Source organism: Geotrypetes seraphini, chromosome 14, assembly GCF_902459505.1.
Source record: "Geotrypetes seraphini chromosome 14, aGeoSer1.1, whole genome shotgun sequence".
Lineage (NCBI taxonomy): Eukaryota > Metazoa > Chordata > Amphibia > Gymnophiona > Dermophiidae > Geotrypetes > Geotrypetes seraphini.
The window spans coordinates 60,497,342-60,518,999 of record NC_047097.1 but is presented as its reverse complement, the minus strand read 5'-3'; the positions used below and the strand labels follow the sequence as shown (position 1 = coordinate 60,518,999).

Here is a 21,658-nt window from a genome sequence, read left to right as displayed (position 1 = left end):
TCACGGAGGGAGAGATACTAACAACAGGGGGGGGGGGGAGCAACGAAGGCATACAAGCCATAGGGGAGGGGCCTGGGCAGAAAAGAATAGAGAGATGATGCCCAGAGAAGAGATGCTGTGCATAGAAAATAGGGACAGACGCAGAGGGGAAATGATGGATGGATAAGGGATGGGGACACAGAAGGGCAATTCTGATCACATGGGTACAAAGGGACAAGGACACAGAGGGTAGATGCTAGACAGGATAGACAGAGATGCAGAAGGAAGATATACACTGGAATGATGTGTAGGGAATTTAAATAATGTCAATTACTATAAATTTAAATTGTTATTTAATTAATAAATAAAAATACTATCTACATTGTTTTTTTTATTTCAGTCTTAGTAGTTTGCCGGTCCACCAAATAATTATTTTATTTCCGCCGGTCCATAGGTGTAAAAAGGCTGAAGAACACTGATCTAAACTTTAATCAGCTCATTCATTCCCTTTCCCAGATTCTTGGGTCCTCCACTATTTACCTTTTTTCACTGAGTAAACAGGTTACTTAATTCTAATCTGTTTCCTATCTTTAGCCAGGTACCAATCCACCCTTATATTCCATGACTCTAATTTCCTGAGAAGTCTCATGAGAGACATCGTCAAATGCCTAATGAAAATCCAGAGTGAGCCAATTGATATGATGTCTCGAGTTTACATATATATTAAAAAAACCTTCACAAAAAAAAAAAAAATACCTAACATTTTGGAAAGGAAACACTCTGCCCCATTAAGCTATGTCTATCCATAAGGCTAGTAATTATATTTTTTTCAGGAAAATCCACAAGCCACACCAAAGAAATGGATTTTTCCACAGCATATTCATACAGTATATCCGCCATGCATTTTTGTTTTTGCCCCCTTTCCTACATGACCTCTGACCTTCGCCCTTGAAGATATAGCTCCGCCTCCCTCGCTGCCATGTCATGTGTTCAAAGCCTAGGAGAGTTGTGTCAACTCGGAGATTTGCTCCTCGCTTCCAGACCCGGTAAACATCACTGGGGCACATCTTAGAGACGAGAGGAACTGAAGGGAGAAAACGAAGAGGGAGAGACAATGAGAGAGCGATAAATAAAATGGATAGAAACGGATAAGGAGAAAAGGAATAGAAAGATTTTAAAATTCATCCTATTAGGTCCATTCAGCTTTTAAATCCATACTGAGAACTTACCCCAGCTGGTGAATTCCCATTTCATTTCCACATAAAAATCAGGAGCCTAGAGGAAGGAAAATGTTAAATTCAGAAAAAAGAATTGGCAAAATTTGGGGAATTACAGAAATGTGTTAATAGAGAGAGGAAAAAGGGTCTCAGTAACCCCGCGAACAATCCACTGGGGATAAACTTAGTATGCATAGACCCAAAAAAACCTCTCACATGCATCACTTATTAAATTATGTGTATTATTAGTGAATTTTTCTTCAAAACCTTGTTAGATTTCTTAATTTTACATGAAAGACAGCAGAGTGGGACTTATCTTAATCTGCGCCTGCCGGTGTCTAAATCTCACTGGACCAAATGACAGTACGCTGGCGTTGAATGGATGATCGTTCACAGACAATATCCCCTTTACTTACTCCAGACCCTTAATAAAGCCTTGATAACAGGCAAAATGGGTCCTGTCGGGGATTCATTGAACAGTCATTTGGTCCAGTGAGAAAAATTCACTAATAACACACATAATTTAATAAGGGATGCATATGAGAGGGTTTTTGGGTCAATGATAGACACCGGAACCCCATGTATATGGACCTCATCCATGTCTGGTGCCATTTCTGGCAGTTGTACATTCCAAAAACTACATTTTCATATCACTAAATAGGAAATAAAATTATTTTTCTATCTTTGTCTGGTCATTTGATCTATTTTTAAATTTTATTGGTCCCTGCTCTGGTTTAAATTTCTTGCCATTTCTTCTTTTTCTATAAGAACATAAGAATAGCCTTACTGGATCAGACCAATGGTCCATCCAGCCCAGTATCCTATCATCACGGAGTTTGGACAAGTTCCTGGAAAAAAAAAGTCCATAGCCTGCTATTGAGATAGACAATGGGGGAAACCACTGCTTGCCCTGGGATCAATGGAATGTTATTTGGGTTTCTGCCAGGTATTTGTGACCTGGATTAGCCACTGTGGAAACAGGATACTGGGCTAGATGGACCACTGGTATGACCCACTATGGCTATTCTTATGTTCACTAAATAGGAAACTACAGTACATCTTCTCTTCTCCTTCAAACACCATCTGTTCCTCTGATCCCATTCCTATCCATCCACACAGCACTCTTTCCTACCATCATTCCTTCTATCTGTAATATCCTCAACCTTTCACTTTCTACTGGATACCTTCACACATGCTGCGATTACACCATTCCTTAAAAAAAACCTTTACTGGCTCTTCCAACTATCGCCCCCATCTCCCTACTCTCGTTCTTATCCAAGTATTTGAATGAGCTGTTCGTCAACTTTGCCTTGACTTTCTCTCATCTGAAGCTATTCTCGATCTACTTTTGCCCCTCTTCATTCAACAGAAACAGAGCTTGCTAAAACCTCCTGGCCAGCCTCCAAGGGCCTCTACCCAATCTTTATCCTTCTCGATTTATCTGCTGCTTTTGACCCGGTTGATCAAAGCCTACTCCTGGATTTCAGAGCCTTCGTTTGCTTCTCTCTCCCATCGCAGTTTTAGTGTATGCTCTGGTGGTTCCTCCTCCGTTGCTGGCCCACTATTTAGTCAGTATGGCTCAGGGCTCTGTCTTAGAACCACTTCTTTTCTCTTCATACACTTTATTCCCTTGGTGCTCTTTCCATTGTTTTCAGTATCATCATGATGCTGATGACTCCCAAATCTACCCCTCCACACTAGAAATTTCAGCAGGAATCCAGGACCAAAACTCAAGTCTGTTGTCCGACATTGCTGCCTGGATGTCTCACCGTCATCTGAAACCAAACATGGCCAAAACTCAGCTTATTTTCCCCCATTCATCTCAACTCTCCCTTTCCCTCATTTTCCGTGTCTGAGAATAAAACTCATCATCTCAAAACCACTTCTACACACACATCCAACAGACTGCTAAAACCTGTCCCTTTTCTCTATAACATCTCCAAAATTCATCCATTCCTTGCTGAGCGCAATACCAAAACTCTTATTCATACTCTCATAGCCTCACATTTAGATTACCGATTCTCACAGGCTACCCGTTAAACCATTTCTCTCCCCCTTTCAATCTGTTCAAAATTTTGCCAGTGTCACTCCACTCACATAACCCTTTTCAACAAGTCACTTCATTGGTTCCCATTAGCTTCTGTAGGCAATTCAAGCTCCTCGCTATCTTTCCGCTATGATCTCTCCCTATACCCCACTCTTCAATTAAGTATCTCCTATCTGTACCCTTCTCGTCCAACTCCAGATTCGATTCCTTTCATCTTGCTGCAACTTATGCAAGGAATAAACCAGTGGTCTCAAACTCAAACCCTTTGCAGGGCCACATTTTGGATTTGTAGGTCCTTGGAGGGCCTCAGAAATAAATAGTTAATGTCTTATTAAAGAAATGACAATTTTGCATGAGGTAAAACTCTTTATAGTTTATAAATTTTTCCTTTTGGCTAAGTCTTAATAATAATATTGTCATTTATAGCTAAAGAGACACATGATCAAGAAACTGTTTTATTTTACTTTTGAGATTATGATAAACATACCGAGGGCCTCAAAATAGGACCTGGCGGGCCGCATGTGGCCCCCGGGCCACATGTTTGAGACCACTGGAATAGACTATGCATCTTGGCCACATTAAAATCTAGGCTAACGCATTCAAATCTAGGATAACTCTTCAATCCCTGTTTTCCCTTCTGCACATCCATCTTTCAGCCCTTCAAAATGCTGCTACATGACTCATATTCCGCGAGAGTCGCTAGTCTCATATTACTCCTCTCTTCAAGTCACTTCATTGGCTCCCCATCTGTTTCCAAATACAACTCAAACTCCTCTTACTGACTTACAAGTGCATTCACTCTGTAGCCCCCCCCCCCCAATATCTCTCCTCACTTATTTCCCCCTATGCTCTCCCCCCTAAACTCCATTTATCGGGTAAGTCCCTTTTATCTGTATCCTTCTCCTCCACTCCAGACTCTGTCCCTTCTTTCTTGCCACGCCGTATGCCTGGAACAGGCTGCCTGAATCAATACACCATGCTCCATCTCTAGCAGGATTCAAATCCAAGCTAAAAGCCCACTTTTTTGAAACTGCTTTCAACTCACTGCTGTCAGATACCTATACCCATTGTATCATTCCCCTACCAGAATCTCCTCAACCCTGTCCTTCCAAATTAGATTGTAAGCTCTTCTAAGCAGGGACCATCTATTGTATGTTAAATGTACAGCGCTGCGTACACCTTTCAGCACTGCAGAAATGATAAACAGTAGTAGTAGTTTGTTGGCTTTGAACAGATTGTAAGCTCTGTTGAGTAGGGACCGATTCATAGTATTTTATCTTCAGTGTTGCATATGTCTAGAAACGCTATAGAGATTAAATTATAAGATGCGACATACACATACCCTACGGAGTTTGCTCAGGAGCTCTGGAATTCCTGCCAGTCGCTCTGTGGCCCGCTGATAATCTCTGTACTGCAGAACCAACTGCACCATTTCTGGATCTCCGGTACTTACAGCTTCCTGAAGCACTGAGCAGTAGGACATACACATGTAAGGCAGAGAAAGAAAAACAACAAAGAACAGCAGAGAGACAAAAAAGGGGAGAAACAAAAAGAGAAGAGAGATAAGACAGAGTGAAAAAAAAAAAAAAGAGTAAATATCGTAGTAAGTGAATTTTACAACTTAAGATCAGTGGAAAATCTTTCCAAATAAAAGCCAGTGATTTAAATTTAAATCTGTAACCCTAAATTAGAAAGAGACAAAGAGATTTGCGTTGAGTGATTAAGTCATGTACTGAAGAACTATGGTATATCATTTGCATTGTGGAAGACCCTGTGGTTACCTGTATGTGACATTCTGATTGGTGTGGATATCGGAGTTTGACTACGTTTTGTATTGTATTTTGCTGTTATTCTAATAAACATTTTTAAAAAAAATTTTTAAAAGAAAGACAAAGAGGAGGGACAGAGAAAGAACAACTTATGGAAAACATCCTGAGATCCCTCCCTAATACTTCAGTACCCATGTAACTTTCTCCACTAATGTTTCTGAATCAACTATTTCTCCATTCATTTGGTTGCAAGAAATTTCAGAAAGCCTGCAATGTATATGGTTGACTAGAGAGAGAATCCAGCACATCACTTAGTAGATACGGTATATGGACCCCAACATCTCACCTGTCCATCCGCTGCTATTCTCATGGCTGACCTTGGCATTGAATCGAAGGAGGACTCTGGCAGACTCCAAGTTCCCCAGTGACACAGCCAGATGGAGAGGAGTGCGTCCCCGAGGATCTAATAATTCCAGGTCATTCTACAGAAAAAGAGAGACATATTAGTACCGTAGCTGGGATACTATGTTGCAGATCCAAACTTCCTTTCATCCCCATTCACTACTACTACTAATAATCATCACTTAAATAGCGTTGAAAAGCGTACGCAGCACTGTACATTTTGACATTTATAGACGGTCCCTGCTCGGAAGAGCTTGCAATCTAACTTGGACAGACAGACAGGGTTGAGGATGCAGAACCCAAGGTGAGAGAAGCTAGGAATTGAAAGCACTCGAAGAGGTGGGCTTTTAACTGGGACTTGAACACTGCCAAAGAGACTGAGCCCGCCGTAGGGATTCGGGCAGCTTGTTCTAAGCATTCAACACAGCAAGGTGGAAGGGACGGAGTCTGGAGTTGGCAGTTGAAGAGAAGGGGACAGATAAGAGGGACTTATCAGCTGAGCGGAACTCACGGTGGGGAGGGGGGATACAGGGGGACATAAGCAAAGAGAGACAGTGAGGGGTGAGTGCATTTGTAGGTCAGTAAGAGGAGCTTGAATTGTATTCGGAAATGGATGGGAAGCCAATGAAGTGACTTTAGGAGAGGGGTAATGTGAGTATAGTGGCTCTCCTGGATGTCATGCAGCCAAATTCTGGACAGATTGGAGGGCAGCGAGATGGCTAAGTGGAAGGCCTGAGAATAGCGAGTTGCAATAGTCTAAGCGCGAAGTGATGAGGGCATGGATAAGTGTTTTGGTGGTGTGCTCAGAGAGGAAGGGTCAGATTTTGGTAATATTAGAGAGGAAGAAGAGATAGGTTTTAGCGATTTGTTGTATCTGGGCAGTGAAGAAGAGAGAAAAGTCAAAGATGACCCTGAGATTACGAGCAGACAAAACAGGAAGGATGAGTGTTGTCCACTGGGACTGAGAACGAGGGAAGTAGAGGTGGGTTGAGGCGGGAAGATGAGCAGCTCTGTTGTAGCCATATTCAATTTTAGATGGTGGTAAGACATCCAGGTGGCAATGTCGGACAGGCAGGCTGAGACTCTGGTCTGGGTTTCAGTAGAGATATTTGGCACAGAGAGGAAGATCTGGGAGTCGCCAGCATAGAGTGTTCCCTCTAAGCGGGCGGGTGTTGTGAGCAAACTTTTTTCACTGTGAGCTAAAAATATCGGGCGCCAGCAAGTTATGAGCCAAATAAATATGTTGCTTTCTACCACAGAACTTCCTTACGTTTGTATGGAATCTATCCCCTTTCAACTTTAGAGAGTGCCCTCTCGTTCTCCCTGCCTTAGCTACTAAGTCTATTCCCTTCAGTACCTTGAATGTTTCTATCATGTCCCCTCTCAATCTCCTCTGCTCAAGGGAGAAGAGGCCCAGTTTCTCTAATCTTTCGCTGTACGGCAACTCCTCCAGCCCCTTAACCATTTTAGTTGCTCTTCTCTGGATCCTTTCGAGTAGTACCGTGTCCTTCTTAAAGTACCAGTGCTGGACGCAGTACTCCAGGTGAGGGCGTACCATGGCCCGGTACAGCAGCATGATAACCTTCTCTGTCTCTTCAGTCCAGCATCTGCCCCTTCCATTCACTGTCTGTCTTTCCCTGCCATCTCTCCTCCTGCCCCCCCCCCACCCCCCAATTTGGTCTAGCATCCATCATCTTCCTTCTGTTCCCCTCATGGTCTGGCATCTCTATCCTTCCCTCCCCCCTGTGGTTTTTAGCATATCTCTCTTCTCATTTCCTCCACTCAGATCTGATCATTCTCTGCTCTCTTTTCCCTTTTCTTCTCTGGTCTTCCTTCTCTATTTTCTGCCTCCATCTAAATTAAATTCTTTCTTACTATTTAGTCCCGTTTCCCTCTTTTCACTGTGTCTACACACAGCTTGTCACCCCTTTCCCTCACCCCTCCATTATCTTACTATTTTCTTCCCCCTTTATTTATCTCCTCCTTCCATCCAGTATGTGTTCTTTCCCCACTTCCATTCAGCATCTGCTCTCCCTTCTCAACTGACATCCATCTGCCTTCTGCTCTCTCTCCCTTCTTCTCACTTCCATCATCTGTCCCCTTCTCTCTCTCTCTCTCATCTCCTCCATTCCATCATCTGCCCCTTCTCTCTCTCTCTCTCCCCCCCCCCAACTTCCATCATCTGCCCCCCTTCCCCTCACCTTTGTGGGTCACTTTCTTTCCCCTGAGGGTGGCTCATGTCACAGGGGAAGCTTTGGCCGAGCAGAACCGCTTGATTGACAGTGGAACTTACTTGATTGATGTCGATGCTGGGGCCCGTTGCCGTTTGAAGGAAAAAAAAAAAGGTGGAAAAAAGGAACCTGTAAAGGCGAGAGGAAGGGAAACCTCCAGGACAGCTGCTTTTTGCCCTCCTTCAGCGGCCCAAGAGTTCAGACCAGCAGCGGCAGCTGTGTATGCTTTTAACTTCGGCACAGAGCTGCCCCTAATCAATAGTTTAGCGCGGTTTCATGAGGCAGCCTCGGGGCCTTTGATAGCCGGCCCGCTTCGATGATGCGATGTGGGCCGGCCTAGCAAAGGCCCCGAGGCTGCCTTATGAAACCGCGCTAAACTATTGATTAGGGGCAGCTCTGTGCCGAAGTTAAAAGCATACACAGCTGCCGCTGCTGGTCTGGAGGTGCGGAGACAAGGCAGGAGGCAAACGCGGTGGAAGGCAGGAGTCCCGGCGAAGGCAGGAGTCCCGGCACAGCGACTGCAACAGGAAGTTGCAAGTCAGCTGACGCCGGCCTTTCGTTGCGGCGGGGACCGAATCCTTCGCGGACCGGCAAGATTTTGTTTGCGGACCGGCGGTTGAAGAACTGTGCTCTACACTGTGTGCGCTGTGACGAGAAACTTGTGCGCTGCGAGGTAATATTTTGTGCGCCAGCGCACCCCAGCGCAGCTTAGCGGGAACATTGGCTGGAAGCCATAGGAGGAGATCAGCACTCCAAGTGAGCAAATGTAGATTGAGAAAAGGAGTGGTCCCAGAACAGAGCCTTGAGGAACACCAATCAATAGTGGGAAGGCTGTGGAGGAGGAACCACTGCTACATACACTGAAGGTACGATGGGAGAGATAGTAAGTAAACCAGGAGAGGGCAGAACCCTGGAATTCCAACAAGGACAGCGTATCAAGGAACAGACGGTGATCAACAATATCAAAGGCGGCAGACAGATCGAGATGGATGAGGATAGAGTAGAGGCCTTTGGATCTGGCCAAGAACAGGTCGCTGGAAACTAGTAAGGGCAGTTTCTGTGGAAAGCAGCGGGCAAAAAAACCGACTGAAGTGGATCCAGAGTAGCAAGGGATGAGAGGAAGTCCAGGCAACAGCAGTGAACAGCAAGTTCAAGTACCTTGGATAAGAAGGGGAGGAGGGAGATGGGGCGATAGTTGGAGGGACACGTGGGGTCCAGCGAGGGTTTCTTGAGGAGGGGGTATGACAACAGCATGTTTGAAGGCATAAGGGATAGTTGCAGTGGAAAGCGATAGTTTGAGGATGTGACAGATAGGAGGGTTGACGGAGGGCGAGATAGCACCAAGTGAGTGAGTGGGACTTGGATCAGAGGAGCAGGTAGCGAGTTTGGAGGACGAGAGAAGATGTGTGGTTTCCTCTTCAGTGATCTCAGAGAAAGAGGAGGGGGTGGCAGGTGTTGAGAGGAGGGAGGGGAGGAGGAAGCAGCATTCAGATGTTTCTGCTCTCCCAATCTCTACCTGAAAGCGGGTCATAGCAAAACCAAGTATTCGTATTCGATTCAGCCCAAATAGTGCCCCGAATAATTTGGCCGAATAGCCATTTAAATTTGAATATGAATAATCCAGGGCTCTACTGTGCTAAGTCCGACTGAAAGAAACACCTGATCTCCAGTTTCATGTTACTTCTTCGTATTCATATGCAGCCGAATAACATTTTTCATTATTTGTATTAGATCAAACGGGAAAACATGGCATTCGCTACGGCTCTACTAATTCAGGAGCCTAGAGCTGAAACTTCAGTGCTTACCTCCTTAACATTTCTCCCCTGTACTAAATCCACTCCTATTACCACCTACATTTTATGCTCTCAAATTTAAGAGCTCAGTAAAAATGCTGAGTAAAAATTTATAAACTCAACCCTAGTAAATTTTAAAGAGGCCAATTTATAACTCTCAGAATTAGGAGCATAAATCCTTTGACTATCGAGTCCTACATCTCTACAATCCAATTGCGACATAAAGAAAACAGGTAAATCCTTTATAAATATTTTTAATTGCTCATAAATAGCTTCAGCTATAAAAAGAAGGCTTTGCTTCACATGCAGCCTGGAGAACCCATTGTATGGTACTGTATGCTGCTGCGGTTGCCAGTATAGTTAACACAAGGAGTGCATTCTCTCCCCCTCTACACATCTCAACCCACATCCTCACTTCTTTATCTCCATCTCTCTCCCAGTTGTCCTTCTCCACCTCTACTCTCCCCACTCATTGGGTGATAAGAGATATAAACACTTCTTTTCCCATATCTATTTTATTATAAAACATAAACAACAGTAGACAGGAATCCCTTATGACATCAACCGGTTCATAGACAAAACCGCGGAAGACAAAGGCGTGCGCCGACAACTGAGCGCAAGACGGAGGCGCGCGCTGAAGAAAATGACAGTTTTTAGGGGCTCCGATGGGGGGTTTTGTTGGGGAGACCCCCCACTTTACTTAATACAGATCGCGGCGGCGTTGTGGGTGGTTGTAACCAGTGTTCCCGCTAAGCTGCGCTGGCGTGCGCTGGCGCACAAAATATTACATCGCAGCGCACAAGTTTCTCGTCACAGCGCACACACGTGCTTGCAGGCAGGCGAGCTGGCAGTCCATGTAACGCGTCGCAAAGGTAAGGGGAGGCTGGGGGAGGAATCGGACATCGGGGTGGGGGTGCGAGCAGGGAGGGGGGCGATCGGAAGAGGCGTACGGCAGATGGCAGGGCGGCGAGAGGAGAATCGGGCGAGTTGGCTCATAACTTGCTGGCGCCCGATATTTTTAGCTCACAGCGAAAAAAGTTTGCTCACAACACCCGCCCGCTTAGAGGGAGCACTGGTTGTAACCCCCCTCATTATACTATAAACTTAACTTTTTCCCTGTTTTTAGGGAAAAAGTGAAGTATTCAGTAAAATGTGGGGGGTTACAACCCCCCAAACCCCCCTTCACAACGCTGCACGATCTGTATAAAGTAAAGTGGGGGGTTCCCCCACACACACCCCCGTCGGAGCCCCTAAAAACAGTTACCGTATTTTCTTTGGCGCGCACCTCCACGCTGCGCTCGCGCCTTTGTCTTCCGCGGTTTTGACCTGACACCCATCAACCAATGCAAAATCAAAACAGCAGCAATATGGCTTACACAGGATTCACACAAGATATAAGAACCACCCCCCCCCACTCCCAAGCAGAAAACCACAAGGGAAACTTCTTTGCACCATTTAAGTATTCTTGAAAGAGATATAAATACACTTCTTCCTCCCTATTCGCAGGGGTGAGGGGCAGAGCCGGCCCGCGAATAGGGAAAATTCACAAATAACTTTTGGCCCGGCTCAGACCCACCCCTGGATCTTACCTGGTGGTCTAGTGGTGATGCGGGGCAGGAGCAATCTTCCTACACCCCTGCCCCGTGCAGAGCCATGCTATGAGTTCCCATGGTCTCACGAGACTACAACAGGAACTCCCATTGTAGTCTCGTGAGACCACAGGAACTCACAGCATGACTCTGCACGGGCCAGGGGTGTAGGAAGATCGCTCCTGCCCCGCATCACTGCTAGATCACCAGGTAAGGTCCGTGCTCCTGGGGCGGCTGCTCGTCCCTCCATCTCCGATCACCCCCCTCCTCTGCCTCCCTCCTTGCCCCAATCTAAGTCCCAGGGCCGTTTTGGGGTTTTTGTTTTTTTTTTTGATACGAGCGATTCTCATTTGGGGGGGGGGGGGGCCTGGGGGAAAAAAAATCACGAATAATCGAAACTGTGCAGCCATTCCAAACTTATTAAATTCAAGTACGAGGCCTTGTACTCGGCTTGCCTCTGCTTTTACAGGAATGAGAAAACTGAGGTAAGCAGCCCCCTCAACACGGTCTCTGCAGTTTCCCAGATTTTCCAATGTCTTAAAAAATTTTTCCACAAAGGATAAACTCCATCTTCATGAGCCCCTATCCAGATCATTTTCTGACAACTCAAAGGTAATCCACCATGATCAGAAAGTACAACCTTTTGAGAAATTAGTGAAAAATCTATGCTTGAAGAAGTCTAATAGCCTATGGATAACAGGTAAAGTCAGGCTCTCCTGGGTATAAGCAATGTTAAAAAAAAAATATATATCTACCAGCTGTTATTGTCTCACACGATTACATAGTATCATAATACAGATAACTTATTTACCAATCTACCAGGGGTAACAATGTACAGTTAAAGTCTCCTGCCAAATAGGCTGAATGTCCATGTTACATTTCAACTCATCAAAAAATTACCTGGAAAAAAAGACTACTGTATTAGTGTTTGGAGCATAGAGATTAGCCAGGATGTCCCATTTTTGTTATGAGCACCATTTAAAACAAATATAAATACCATATTTTTTCCAAAATTTATCTAGTCATTGTGAATCCATACTTTCCAGAGAAACATACTGTGTTTGCCCGAAAATAAGACATCCCCCCAAAATAAGCCCTAGTGCGATTTTTGGACCCCAAATTAATATAAGACACTGTCTTATTTTGGGGGAAACATGATAGCAGATAAAGGCCAAAAGGGCCATCCAATCTGCCCATCCATACATAAGCCTATATTTTTTTGAAAATGCAAAATAACTTTCATAATATCATTAACATCTAGATATAAGCAAGGGAAATCATCTGATCGTGCTACAGTCCTGATGCCAACCCAAAATAAAGTAGGACTCCACTTGTCCATCCCACCTCATTTAAATAAGCTAATAGTTCCATCTCCCTACTCCATGAATATTAATTATTTTCTCTATTTTCCTTTATCTCTTTGTATTATACTACCCTAAGCACTCAGCCATTTATAGCCTTCTCTTGTAGAGACTATTTACAACTCTATAACAAATTTCTAAATAAAGTTATGCCGTTCCCCAAAAGGCTACTCCCCACATAATCCCTCAAACAAAAACCAAAAAGGGCAAAATCCCCAGCAAATCTGCCCTACACAAATGCAGGTCTAACCTTCATTCATAGGAGGGCACAAGTTGGCCTATCTAAACATTTCCTGAAGGAGCAAATGAAAGGAGAAAGCCTGGCATAAGAGATTTCAGAATAGAAAGAATTATAGTATGACTAAGAGAATCCCTCCAAAGCAAAACAGTAAAGAATAAGCAGCAAAACAAGCGAGAGAGAAAGATAAGGAACCGACAGTGGAAAGCAAAGCAAAAGAGCCATCCAGTTCTTCAGTTCGTAGTTCTCTTGGGGATCAGACTGGAGTCTTGGAAAGTTTTATATTTTTCCAACGTCTACTGTAGCACTACTCTGGTGTCTGGGCAGTAGCCAACTTTCTCTCCTGAGGATCAATTAACAAAGTTAGCAGCTGTTACTTGCTTCCTTAGACCTTCCTTCTTTTAATTAGGACACTCTCCATTCTCAGTGCTGTTGATGAATTTTAGATGTCAGCTTAGCAAACCAAGGAGTCACCAAATAGTTCCACAGTAGGCAGGGGATAACCAAAACAAAGAAGAACTGTGGAAAACGATGATCTCAATAACCACTTTATTGTTCAAAGTTTAAAATCTTCACAAACAAAAGCGATGCATGTGCTTGATACATCCAGATAATACACTGCAAAAAGTCTGTGGTATGGACACAACACAGTTTGTGTTTCAATATTTGACAACCTTCTTCTGGGGTCCGTTCTGGTTGAGCCACAAAAGATAAAAATGCTAAATCGCATCCCAAATACTGTGTGAATTGTGAGCTGCTTCTTCTTTGCTTCAGATGTCAGCTTAGACCAGGTGCCATCAGGATTCAAACAATCTTCTATTATGTGACTGATTTGTTCCATTGTCCACAGAGAACTGCTTCGCTTTCTACATAGACCAGCATGAAATAATCAGCCATATTCAGGTGACTCCTGAGCAGAAGGGCACCATGGACAATTGTTATACAAAATATTAGGTATGCAAAATATGAACATGTAGCCTTTCCACTGTGAGTGCTGTTGCTGTGATAGGCTGAAGCTAGTTTATCGAGTTGGTTCCGAAAGAAAATTTGAACCAAGGAGTTCTTTGATCCAAAATGGGAGCCCAAGTAGTACAGGGATCTGAAGGTATGAAGAGAGGACCAAGTGGCAGCTTTGCAGATACCCATCATGTTCAAAGAATAGAGATTTATTCTTACATCAATTAACCCTTTCAGGACCAAGGGACATATTTGTCCCATAACTTTAAAATCCTATAAATTTTGATTGGGATAGTCTACAGTTCTAAATTTGATATGTACGGATTCCATATGATACTGCCTTTATGTAAACAAACTGGTTCCGACATTCATTCATTAGCGTCGTTGCTAGATTGACGAGAAGATTCACTTGCCACACTGTCCATAAGCCAGAAGTTTGATTTTAAAAAAAAAAAAAATAATGATATTTCACAAAAAAAATCAATTTTTTGGCATCTGCAAGACCTTTTTACCATAAAAATGTCGTCAAAACCACAAAAATTGGCCTACGATCCTTATGGTCCTGAAAGGGTTAAACCAGTGATGCATTTTTACTCTACTGAAACCAAATGCAACAGAATCAAAGATGGAAACAAAGAGAGATCTTGGATAGACGGCCAAGTCCAAATGAGCTCAAAAGACAGGGACATGCCAGAGTGTTATTTTTTGAAAGGTTGAATTATTTCCCATTTGTGTATTAGTGTGTTCTTCTGCTTCATCTTATGAAGCAGGGAGAAAGAGAGGATTAATGCAGATTTACTTTTGCTTTCCAGGATAAGACCTCAAGTAAAGGCATATGCCTAAAGCTTGAGAAGAGTTCATTATTAGGTGAGTAGCCTGTTAAACTCCTATGAAATAGAATACATTAAGTTTTTACCTTTTTTTGTAGTTTGGAAACTATGGATTGTGTTAAGGCAGGGAAACAGAGTGCATTGGTAACAACCCAACACAGTGGAGGAGTGTGTGGCGCGGTGGTTGGATCTACAGCCTCAGCACCCTGGGGTTGTGGGTTCAAACCCCGTGCTGCTCCTTGTGACCCTGGGCAAGTCACTTAATCCTCCATAGCCCCAGGTACGTTAGATAGATTGTGAGCCCACCGGGGCAGATAGGGGAAATGCTTGAGTACCTGATTGTAAAACCGCTTAGATAACCTTGATAGGCGGTATATAAAATCCTAATAAACTTGAAACTTGAATCGGAGAGGGAAAGAATCCAGGTACTCTTTGGAGACAAGAGTAGTTCTTTTAAAGCTATAGATTGACGTAGATAGAATAAATGATTTTTTATTATTTTTATCTATCTTTTTTATTGTCTTTTTCCCCCCCCCCTGTTTTTACCTTTGTATTTTTGAATTTAATATAGAATGTAACCATTAATGAATTTTCCTATTGTTTCGATATAATAAGTAACAACTTAATTTTTTTTTAAACTGTGTTTGCTTTTTGTAATATTGTCCATTTATATAATATTTTACCTATGTTTATAATTATTAGTATTATCTTGTACATCGCCTTGAATGTAGAGTAGGCGATTAATCAAATTATTGAATAAACTTGGAAACTTGGTTGAAATGCTTGCGTAATCTCTTACACGACCGGCGTGAACGACGGGCTTTAGAAATAGAGCCTTGCTGTATCCCTGTGAAAGCAAGCAATAAAAGTTGGAGATAAAACAGTGATTTTCTGGGGTAAGAGAGAACTGGCAACATAAGAAGGTGCCTCCGCTGGGACAGACCAGAGGTCCATCCTGCCCAGCGGTCCACTCATGCGGCGGCCCATCAGGCCTATCGCCTGAACAGTGGTCCCAGACTAATTTTGTAACTTACCTCTAATCCTCTCCTTATAACCTACCTCTACTCCTATCTGTATCCCTCAATCCCTTTGTCCTCTAGGACAAGAAGCAAAGAATCCAACAGAACTGCAGTAAAATATCAAATCGAAGAAGAAAAGCAAAAACTGCAGCAATGGTGTACAAGACGCCAAGTCTTTAATAAACAATCATAAAAATAAATATAGTCATAAAACAGTTTGTATCCAAAAGGGTTGATGAACCTGGACCCGACACGGCTCTAGTTGTTCTCCATCAGGTTTCCTTGTACATGATACACTTTAGGACCCCTGAGGAAGGAGCGTTTTCTTCAAAACACGGACCGTGTCGGGTCCAGGTTCATCAACCCTTTTGGACACAAACTGTTTTATGACTATATTTATTTTTATGATTGTTTATTAAAGACTTGGCTTCTTGTACACCATTACTGCAGTTTTTGCTTTTGTTCTTCGGTAAGAGAGAATTGGAACAGTTCCCCTCAGTGCTAGTTTTTAGTGGAACTGGAAACATACTTGATGAAGGCTGGAAAGAAGTTGATAAGGCTTGCTCTAGAGTCTAGTGTATTCTGGGGCAATGTGCCCCACTGATGTACCATCCAGACAACAAATGGTTTATAGAGACCATGTGGTTTCTTTGTCCAATAAATGGCTAAAAGAATGGGGAGACTGAATTATTCTGTTTTTATGTAGGTTCTCTAGAAAAGAAAAACTTGCTTATTCTATTTCATATCATGTATAGATCACTAATCATTACCCCTCAAGTGAATGGCCAATACCATCAAACGTAGATAGAATAAAGTAATTAGGGTTTTGGGCTTTGCCAGGTATGGAGTAGACCACACAGTACGCAGTGTAGATCTAGGTTCTCTAGAAAAGAAAAACTTGCTTATTCTACTTCTGAGGCTTCTACTTTCTGTGGCTTTTTCATGAATTAGGAGAAGAAATTGTAATAAGATGCACTGATCTGATTAAGTCAGGGGTGTCCAATGTCGGTCCTCGAGAGCCGCAATCCAGTCGGGTTTTCAGGATTTCCCCAATGAATATGCATGAGATCTATGTGCATGCACTGCTTTCAATGCATATTCATTGAGGAAATCCTGAAAACCCGACTGGATTGCGGCCCTCGAGGACCGACATTGGACACCCCTGGATTAAGTGAATCTATTATAAGGGGTGTTTTATTCTACTTCATATCATGTATATATCATTAATCATTACCCCTCAAGTGAATGGCCAATACCATCAAAAGTAGATAGAATAAAGTGATTAGGATTTTGGGCTTTGCCAGGTATGGAGTAGACCACACAGTACGCAGTGTACATCTGTGGGAAAATCAAGCCATGGACTCAGATTGTGTTCAAGTTTATGCACCACTGTGTTAGCAGCAGGATCTTGTCCCAACAAGCTTGCAGATATAAACACTGTATATTTAAACACTGCAAAGAAAAAGGCAAGTCTGATGGCTACAGACTCCATTTGTTTATGCATCTCTGTGCAAGCTGGAGCAACCTTCCCTCCCCGTTTGTTGTTATGAATATTATCCTTTTGTTGCTCACCTTAGTGGTTACTCAGAAGTCAAAACTGTGAGAGCACAGAAAAATGCCCAGAGCTTTAGATGACTGATGTGGAGAAACCTTTTGTCATCACTTTAAAGGCCTTCTCGGTAAGGCTCCTCTTATCACTTCAGGAAAGCCAATCCCAACCCAGTACTTGGGGCATACCTAGTCCCATCAGGTTTTCAGGATATCCACAATAAATATGTACGAGATAGAATTGCACACATTGCCTCATAAATATCTTAAAAACTCAATGTGACTGGGTTGAGAATAGCTGCTTCAGGAGCCCTGGGTGACAAGATTTAGGAGACTCTGTTTGGGGCTGTATAAAGTTACTACGTGTGTAAAGAAACGAGACGTTTCTAAACCATGAATGGAGGTTTCATCAATTCAGATCAATAGAAGTTGCTGCAGACAGAAAAATATGGTCCTCTAGGCAGCTTGGAGTGGTCCAAATGTGCAAGGAATTTTAAACTAAAAAAGGGATTATGCCTTTCTACAAATTCTAATGATTCGGTTGAAGTGTAATGAATTCAAAAAATATCAGTTGGTATATGAACTCTAATCACAAGGTTCTCCACATCTGAATTAAAATCTTTTTTTGGGGGGGAATCCTGCTTCCAGGAACAATTCTGCATCAAAATAGGGGAATATTTGATGGATGTTCTGTGGCACTTAAGGCTGCAGCAATACCCTGGAAGACGTACCAAAAGAGCTGAATGTCGAAACCCTCTCCCATTATGTACAGAATGGTCAGTCATGTCCTCTGTACATCAGCTAGAGAGAAATGAAGATGGAGAAGTAATACACCAGTTAAAGGTCTGGTGGGTACGAAATGGGTGTGATATTTCTAACATTACCATAATTTTTTGGTCTAATTGATGTCTGTATCACTAATATAACATTGTATTTTATGCTAAATTACTAAATATCAGACATAGTTTCACAAGAAATCCCAAAATGGAGAAGTATTGATATTTCTAGATCACTATGAAATTGAAAAACAACACTGATATGTTATTTATCACACAGACCGATCTGCCAGGAGCAGGATGCTGGGCTTGATGAACCAAAGAGCATTCTGCATGGGAAAGGTAACTCACTCTTGGACATCAGGAGATTCCAAAAACAGCAGGAACTTCCTGATGTAGTGACCCTAAATGAATTATTAGCCAAGATGACCCTGGAAAGTTATTATTTTTCTCCTTTTGAAAATGGGCATAATTTTTGGATCTTAGGATATTTATAATCTAGATCAGTGATTCCCAACCCTGTCCTGGAGGAACACCAGGCCAATCGGGTTTTCAGGCTAGCCCTAATGAATATGCATGAGAGAGATTTGCATATGATAGAAGTGATAGGCATGCAAATTTGCTTCATGCATATTCATTAGGGCTAGCCTGAAAACCCGATTGGCCTGGTGTTCCTCCAGGACAGGGTTGGGAACCACTGCTCTAGATAAGTGGTGTTGTGGCATGTGTCTGATGGTGTTGGTGTGCTACACCATGACTTATCAATGTTCACGGTCTTCTGGTCAGAATCAAATGAGAGTAGAAGATAGAGAATGACACAAGGACAAATTTGTCCCCATAGGAACTCAATTTCCTCATCCCATCCCCGTGACTTTTGTCGTTGTCCCTGTCCCATTCCTGTAAGCTCTGCCTTAACCACATAAGCCTTAAACATTTATGATTTTAAAAGTGTTTGAGGCTTGTGCAGATGAGGACAGAGCTTGCAGGAATGGGGCAGGGACAGGAAAAGAACTTGCGGGGATGGGACAGGAAAACAAGTTCCCGCGGGGATGGGGAAAAATTTGTCCCCGTGTCATTCTCTAGTAGTAGAATTAGTGACAACCTCCTCGCATGGGAACGTCACATCAGCCTCCCCAGAAGTAGACATATGTGAAGCAACTGAAAAAGAGAAGCAGAGCTGTTGTCGAAAGGGAACCACACTGAACTTTGGATTGCAAGGAATAAACATAAGACCCACAATAAATGACTTTCTGAAAGAGGCATTGGGCAAGGCCCTGATGACCAGCTGTGGCCACTATTGTTAAAGCAGTGGGAACTCTTCATAGCAAGAAGACCAGATCAGTGTTACTAGCACTGGAAACAAAAGTGATTTGCTGCAAGAACCAGAGGAGATACCACAAAGTCCTGTTTCTGTGCAGGTTCAATGCCAGCTCTCATTGGTGCTATAGGCAGCACCAGAGAAAGGATCTGAAGCTGCCTATTGCTATAGGAAGAAGCAGAAGAAAGATTGGAAGGAGCAGAGCAGCATGGTTTCCTGAAAATATAGCTCAGCTTCAAAGCCATAAGGATATCCTGATCTTTCCGGGTATCATTACAGTGCACCCAGTCACAGCAACAATCGGTGTCTTCACAACAGGACTGCAAGAACCAGGGACATCACTTTGGCACTGCTCAGGTCAGGCATTGATAGGCAGCCACTAAGCAGCACAGATCTTCCAGTGTTACAGCTTGAGCCAGCATCACTGCTTTGAAAGAAGGGACTCAGCATTGGTCAGTGCAGTATAATACAGCAATCCCAGGGTGTGCGTATGCCAGGGCTATGATGCTCAAGGTAGCACTCTTAAAACCAGAGGCAGGAGCAAACTTTTCACTCCTGTAGGCTCGGGTAGTGGGGAGATCTCTCCTAGTGAGAACCGTCTGCTGCTACTCCAGAGATTGCTGATCTCCTTAATATTGGCTCCACAGAGTCACAGATCACATTGGCCAGCTAGGAGTTAGAAGCACATAATATGTTAGGCATTAGCCAGTGATGCAGGTATTCCTGTAACCAGAGTACAGTATGCATTCTTCCCTAACAAAACCCCGCTCCTCTACCTCTCCAGAGGCAGCCACTAAACGTTGTAAAAAGTGCTGTCTGAAATGTAAAAGTTTTGAAAGGAAAAGAGCAAGCAGAATCTGTTTTCCAGTTTGCCAAGCAGATGAAACAGACCGAAGTGGGAGGAATAAAGGACACACAAGGATGTGCATGCCCAGAAAGCCAGCTAGGCTCTTAAGAATGGCACTGCCATCCATGTGTGGCTGATTATGTCCCGCTTGTCCACAAACCCCCCCCAAAAAAAAAAAAACCAAAAAAAAAAAACACACCTTCCCAATGCTCAGTACACAGAGAAGGGCAGTGGCATAATGCCAGCGGGGTCTGTGGTTGGTGTTTTACCACATCCGCCTGAAATCTAAAGCAGTGGAGGGGGGGGGGGGGTTAAGTGAAGATGTACCTGGGGGACCTGAGCCTCTCCTTAAAGCTCCCCCAGATCCTGCCCTCCTCTGGCTTGTTCTAGCACAGGGGTGTCAAAGTCCCTCCTCGAGGGCCGCAATCCAGTCGGGTTTTCAGGATTTCCCCAATGAATATGCATGAGATCTATTTGCATGCACTCCTTTCATTGTATGCTAATAGATCTCATGCATATTCATTGGGGAAATCCTGAAAACCCGACTGGATTGCGGCCCTCGAGGAGGGACTTTGACACCCCTGTTCTAGCAGATCTATGCTTTCTGCTTCTTGTCCTTTTGTCTGCTGGGCTGCAGCTGGAGGAAGAGGGGTGACAAATAGCATGTCTACCTACACCGGGCAGCTTCCTAAAGAACAGCAGAGGAGGAGGGTTCAACAGAAGCAAGACCCCCCCCCTCCCCCTCCGGTGCCAAAGCCTCAAGTGCGCACCTCGCCTCGCCGCAGCTCCGTCTCGAGCTCCTGGTACCGGTTCGTCCAGACGAGGAGGTGGAGCGGGAAGCACTGCTGAACCCAGGCCATCGCTCGGGCATCGTCTCCGGGCCAAATCGTCGCAGCTTCCTCCCCCGCCTCAGGGCCGCAGCGCGACCCTCCGCGCTTCCGGCATCGCCGGCCCCAGCAGCAGCAGCAGCAGCGGCGCCCACCACCCCTCCCCCGCCGCCCACCGACAGCAGCACCGGCCGCGAAGAGCGCAAGAAAGCAGGGCGCGCCGCAGCGCCGCGCACACAGCTGCAGCAGAGCCGCGAGGGGGGTGGGGGAGGAGAGGAAGGGCGGCAGCCGCTCGAGCACTTCCAGGTCACCATGGCAACCATCCGGCCGGCCCCGCTCGCGCGCTGACTCCCGAAGGGGCGCGCGCTCCCAAAAAAAAAAAAAAGGGCCGGAGCGTTCGCCCAGGCCTCGTGAAGTTTGAGAGGGCCCTCGCCACCCCCCCCCCTCCCTCCCTCCCTCCCTCCCCGCACGCTGTGTCCCGCGCACCCTGGACGCGAAATAGGCGGAAACGGCGAGCTGCCGTCCCGGGAGGGTGACTTTGGGCGCCGGACCTGACAGCCTCGGCCCCGATGCATTGTGGGAGCTGCGGCGTTGCTGTCAATGGGTAGAATAGAATCAGGGTCGGTTCTGGGGATCAGATAAGTAGCAGGATGGAGTCGGTCTAGAGCAGTGGTTTCCAACCCCAACCCTTTTGGATTTATAGGTACTTGGAGGGCCTCAGAAAAAAATAGTTAATGTCTTATTAAAGAGTTTGAGACTACTGAGTTAAGGGGAATGGTTAATCTGCTGGCTGGGTTGGAGGACAGAGGGGAGAACAGGACAATCAGCCATTGTGACATCACTGATGAGGCTGGCTCTTATTGGTGGAATGAGGCATTATGACATCACAATCTCAACTCTGTTTCCCAAA

At 44.4% G+C, this 21,658-nt stretch overlaps 1 protein-coding gene across 1 annotated transcript in view; it reads right to left on the bottom strand.

The window, feature by feature from the left end:
- Positions 1-20,910, bottom strand: part of ANKRD13D (ankyrin repeat domain 13D) — a 53,368-nt gene extending 32,458 nt beyond the window's left edge. Inside the window, exons 1-5 of the mRNA XM_033920446.1 lie at positions 20,692-20,910; positions 5,359-5,494; positions 4,586-4,710; positions 1,209-1,254; positions 920-1,063 (exon numbers count right to left, since the gene is read on the bottom strand). Coding sequence (XP_033776337.1) covers positions 920-1,063; positions 1,209-1,254; positions 4,586-4,710; positions 5,359-5,494; positions 20,692-20,781 — 541 coding nt within the window. The 5' untranslated portion in view covers positions 20,782-20,910. The remainder of the gene's footprint in view (positions 1-919; positions 1,064-1,208; positions 1,255-4,585; positions 4,711-5,358; positions 5,495-20,691) is intronic.
- Positions 20,911-21,658: the final 748 nt, after the last annotated feature.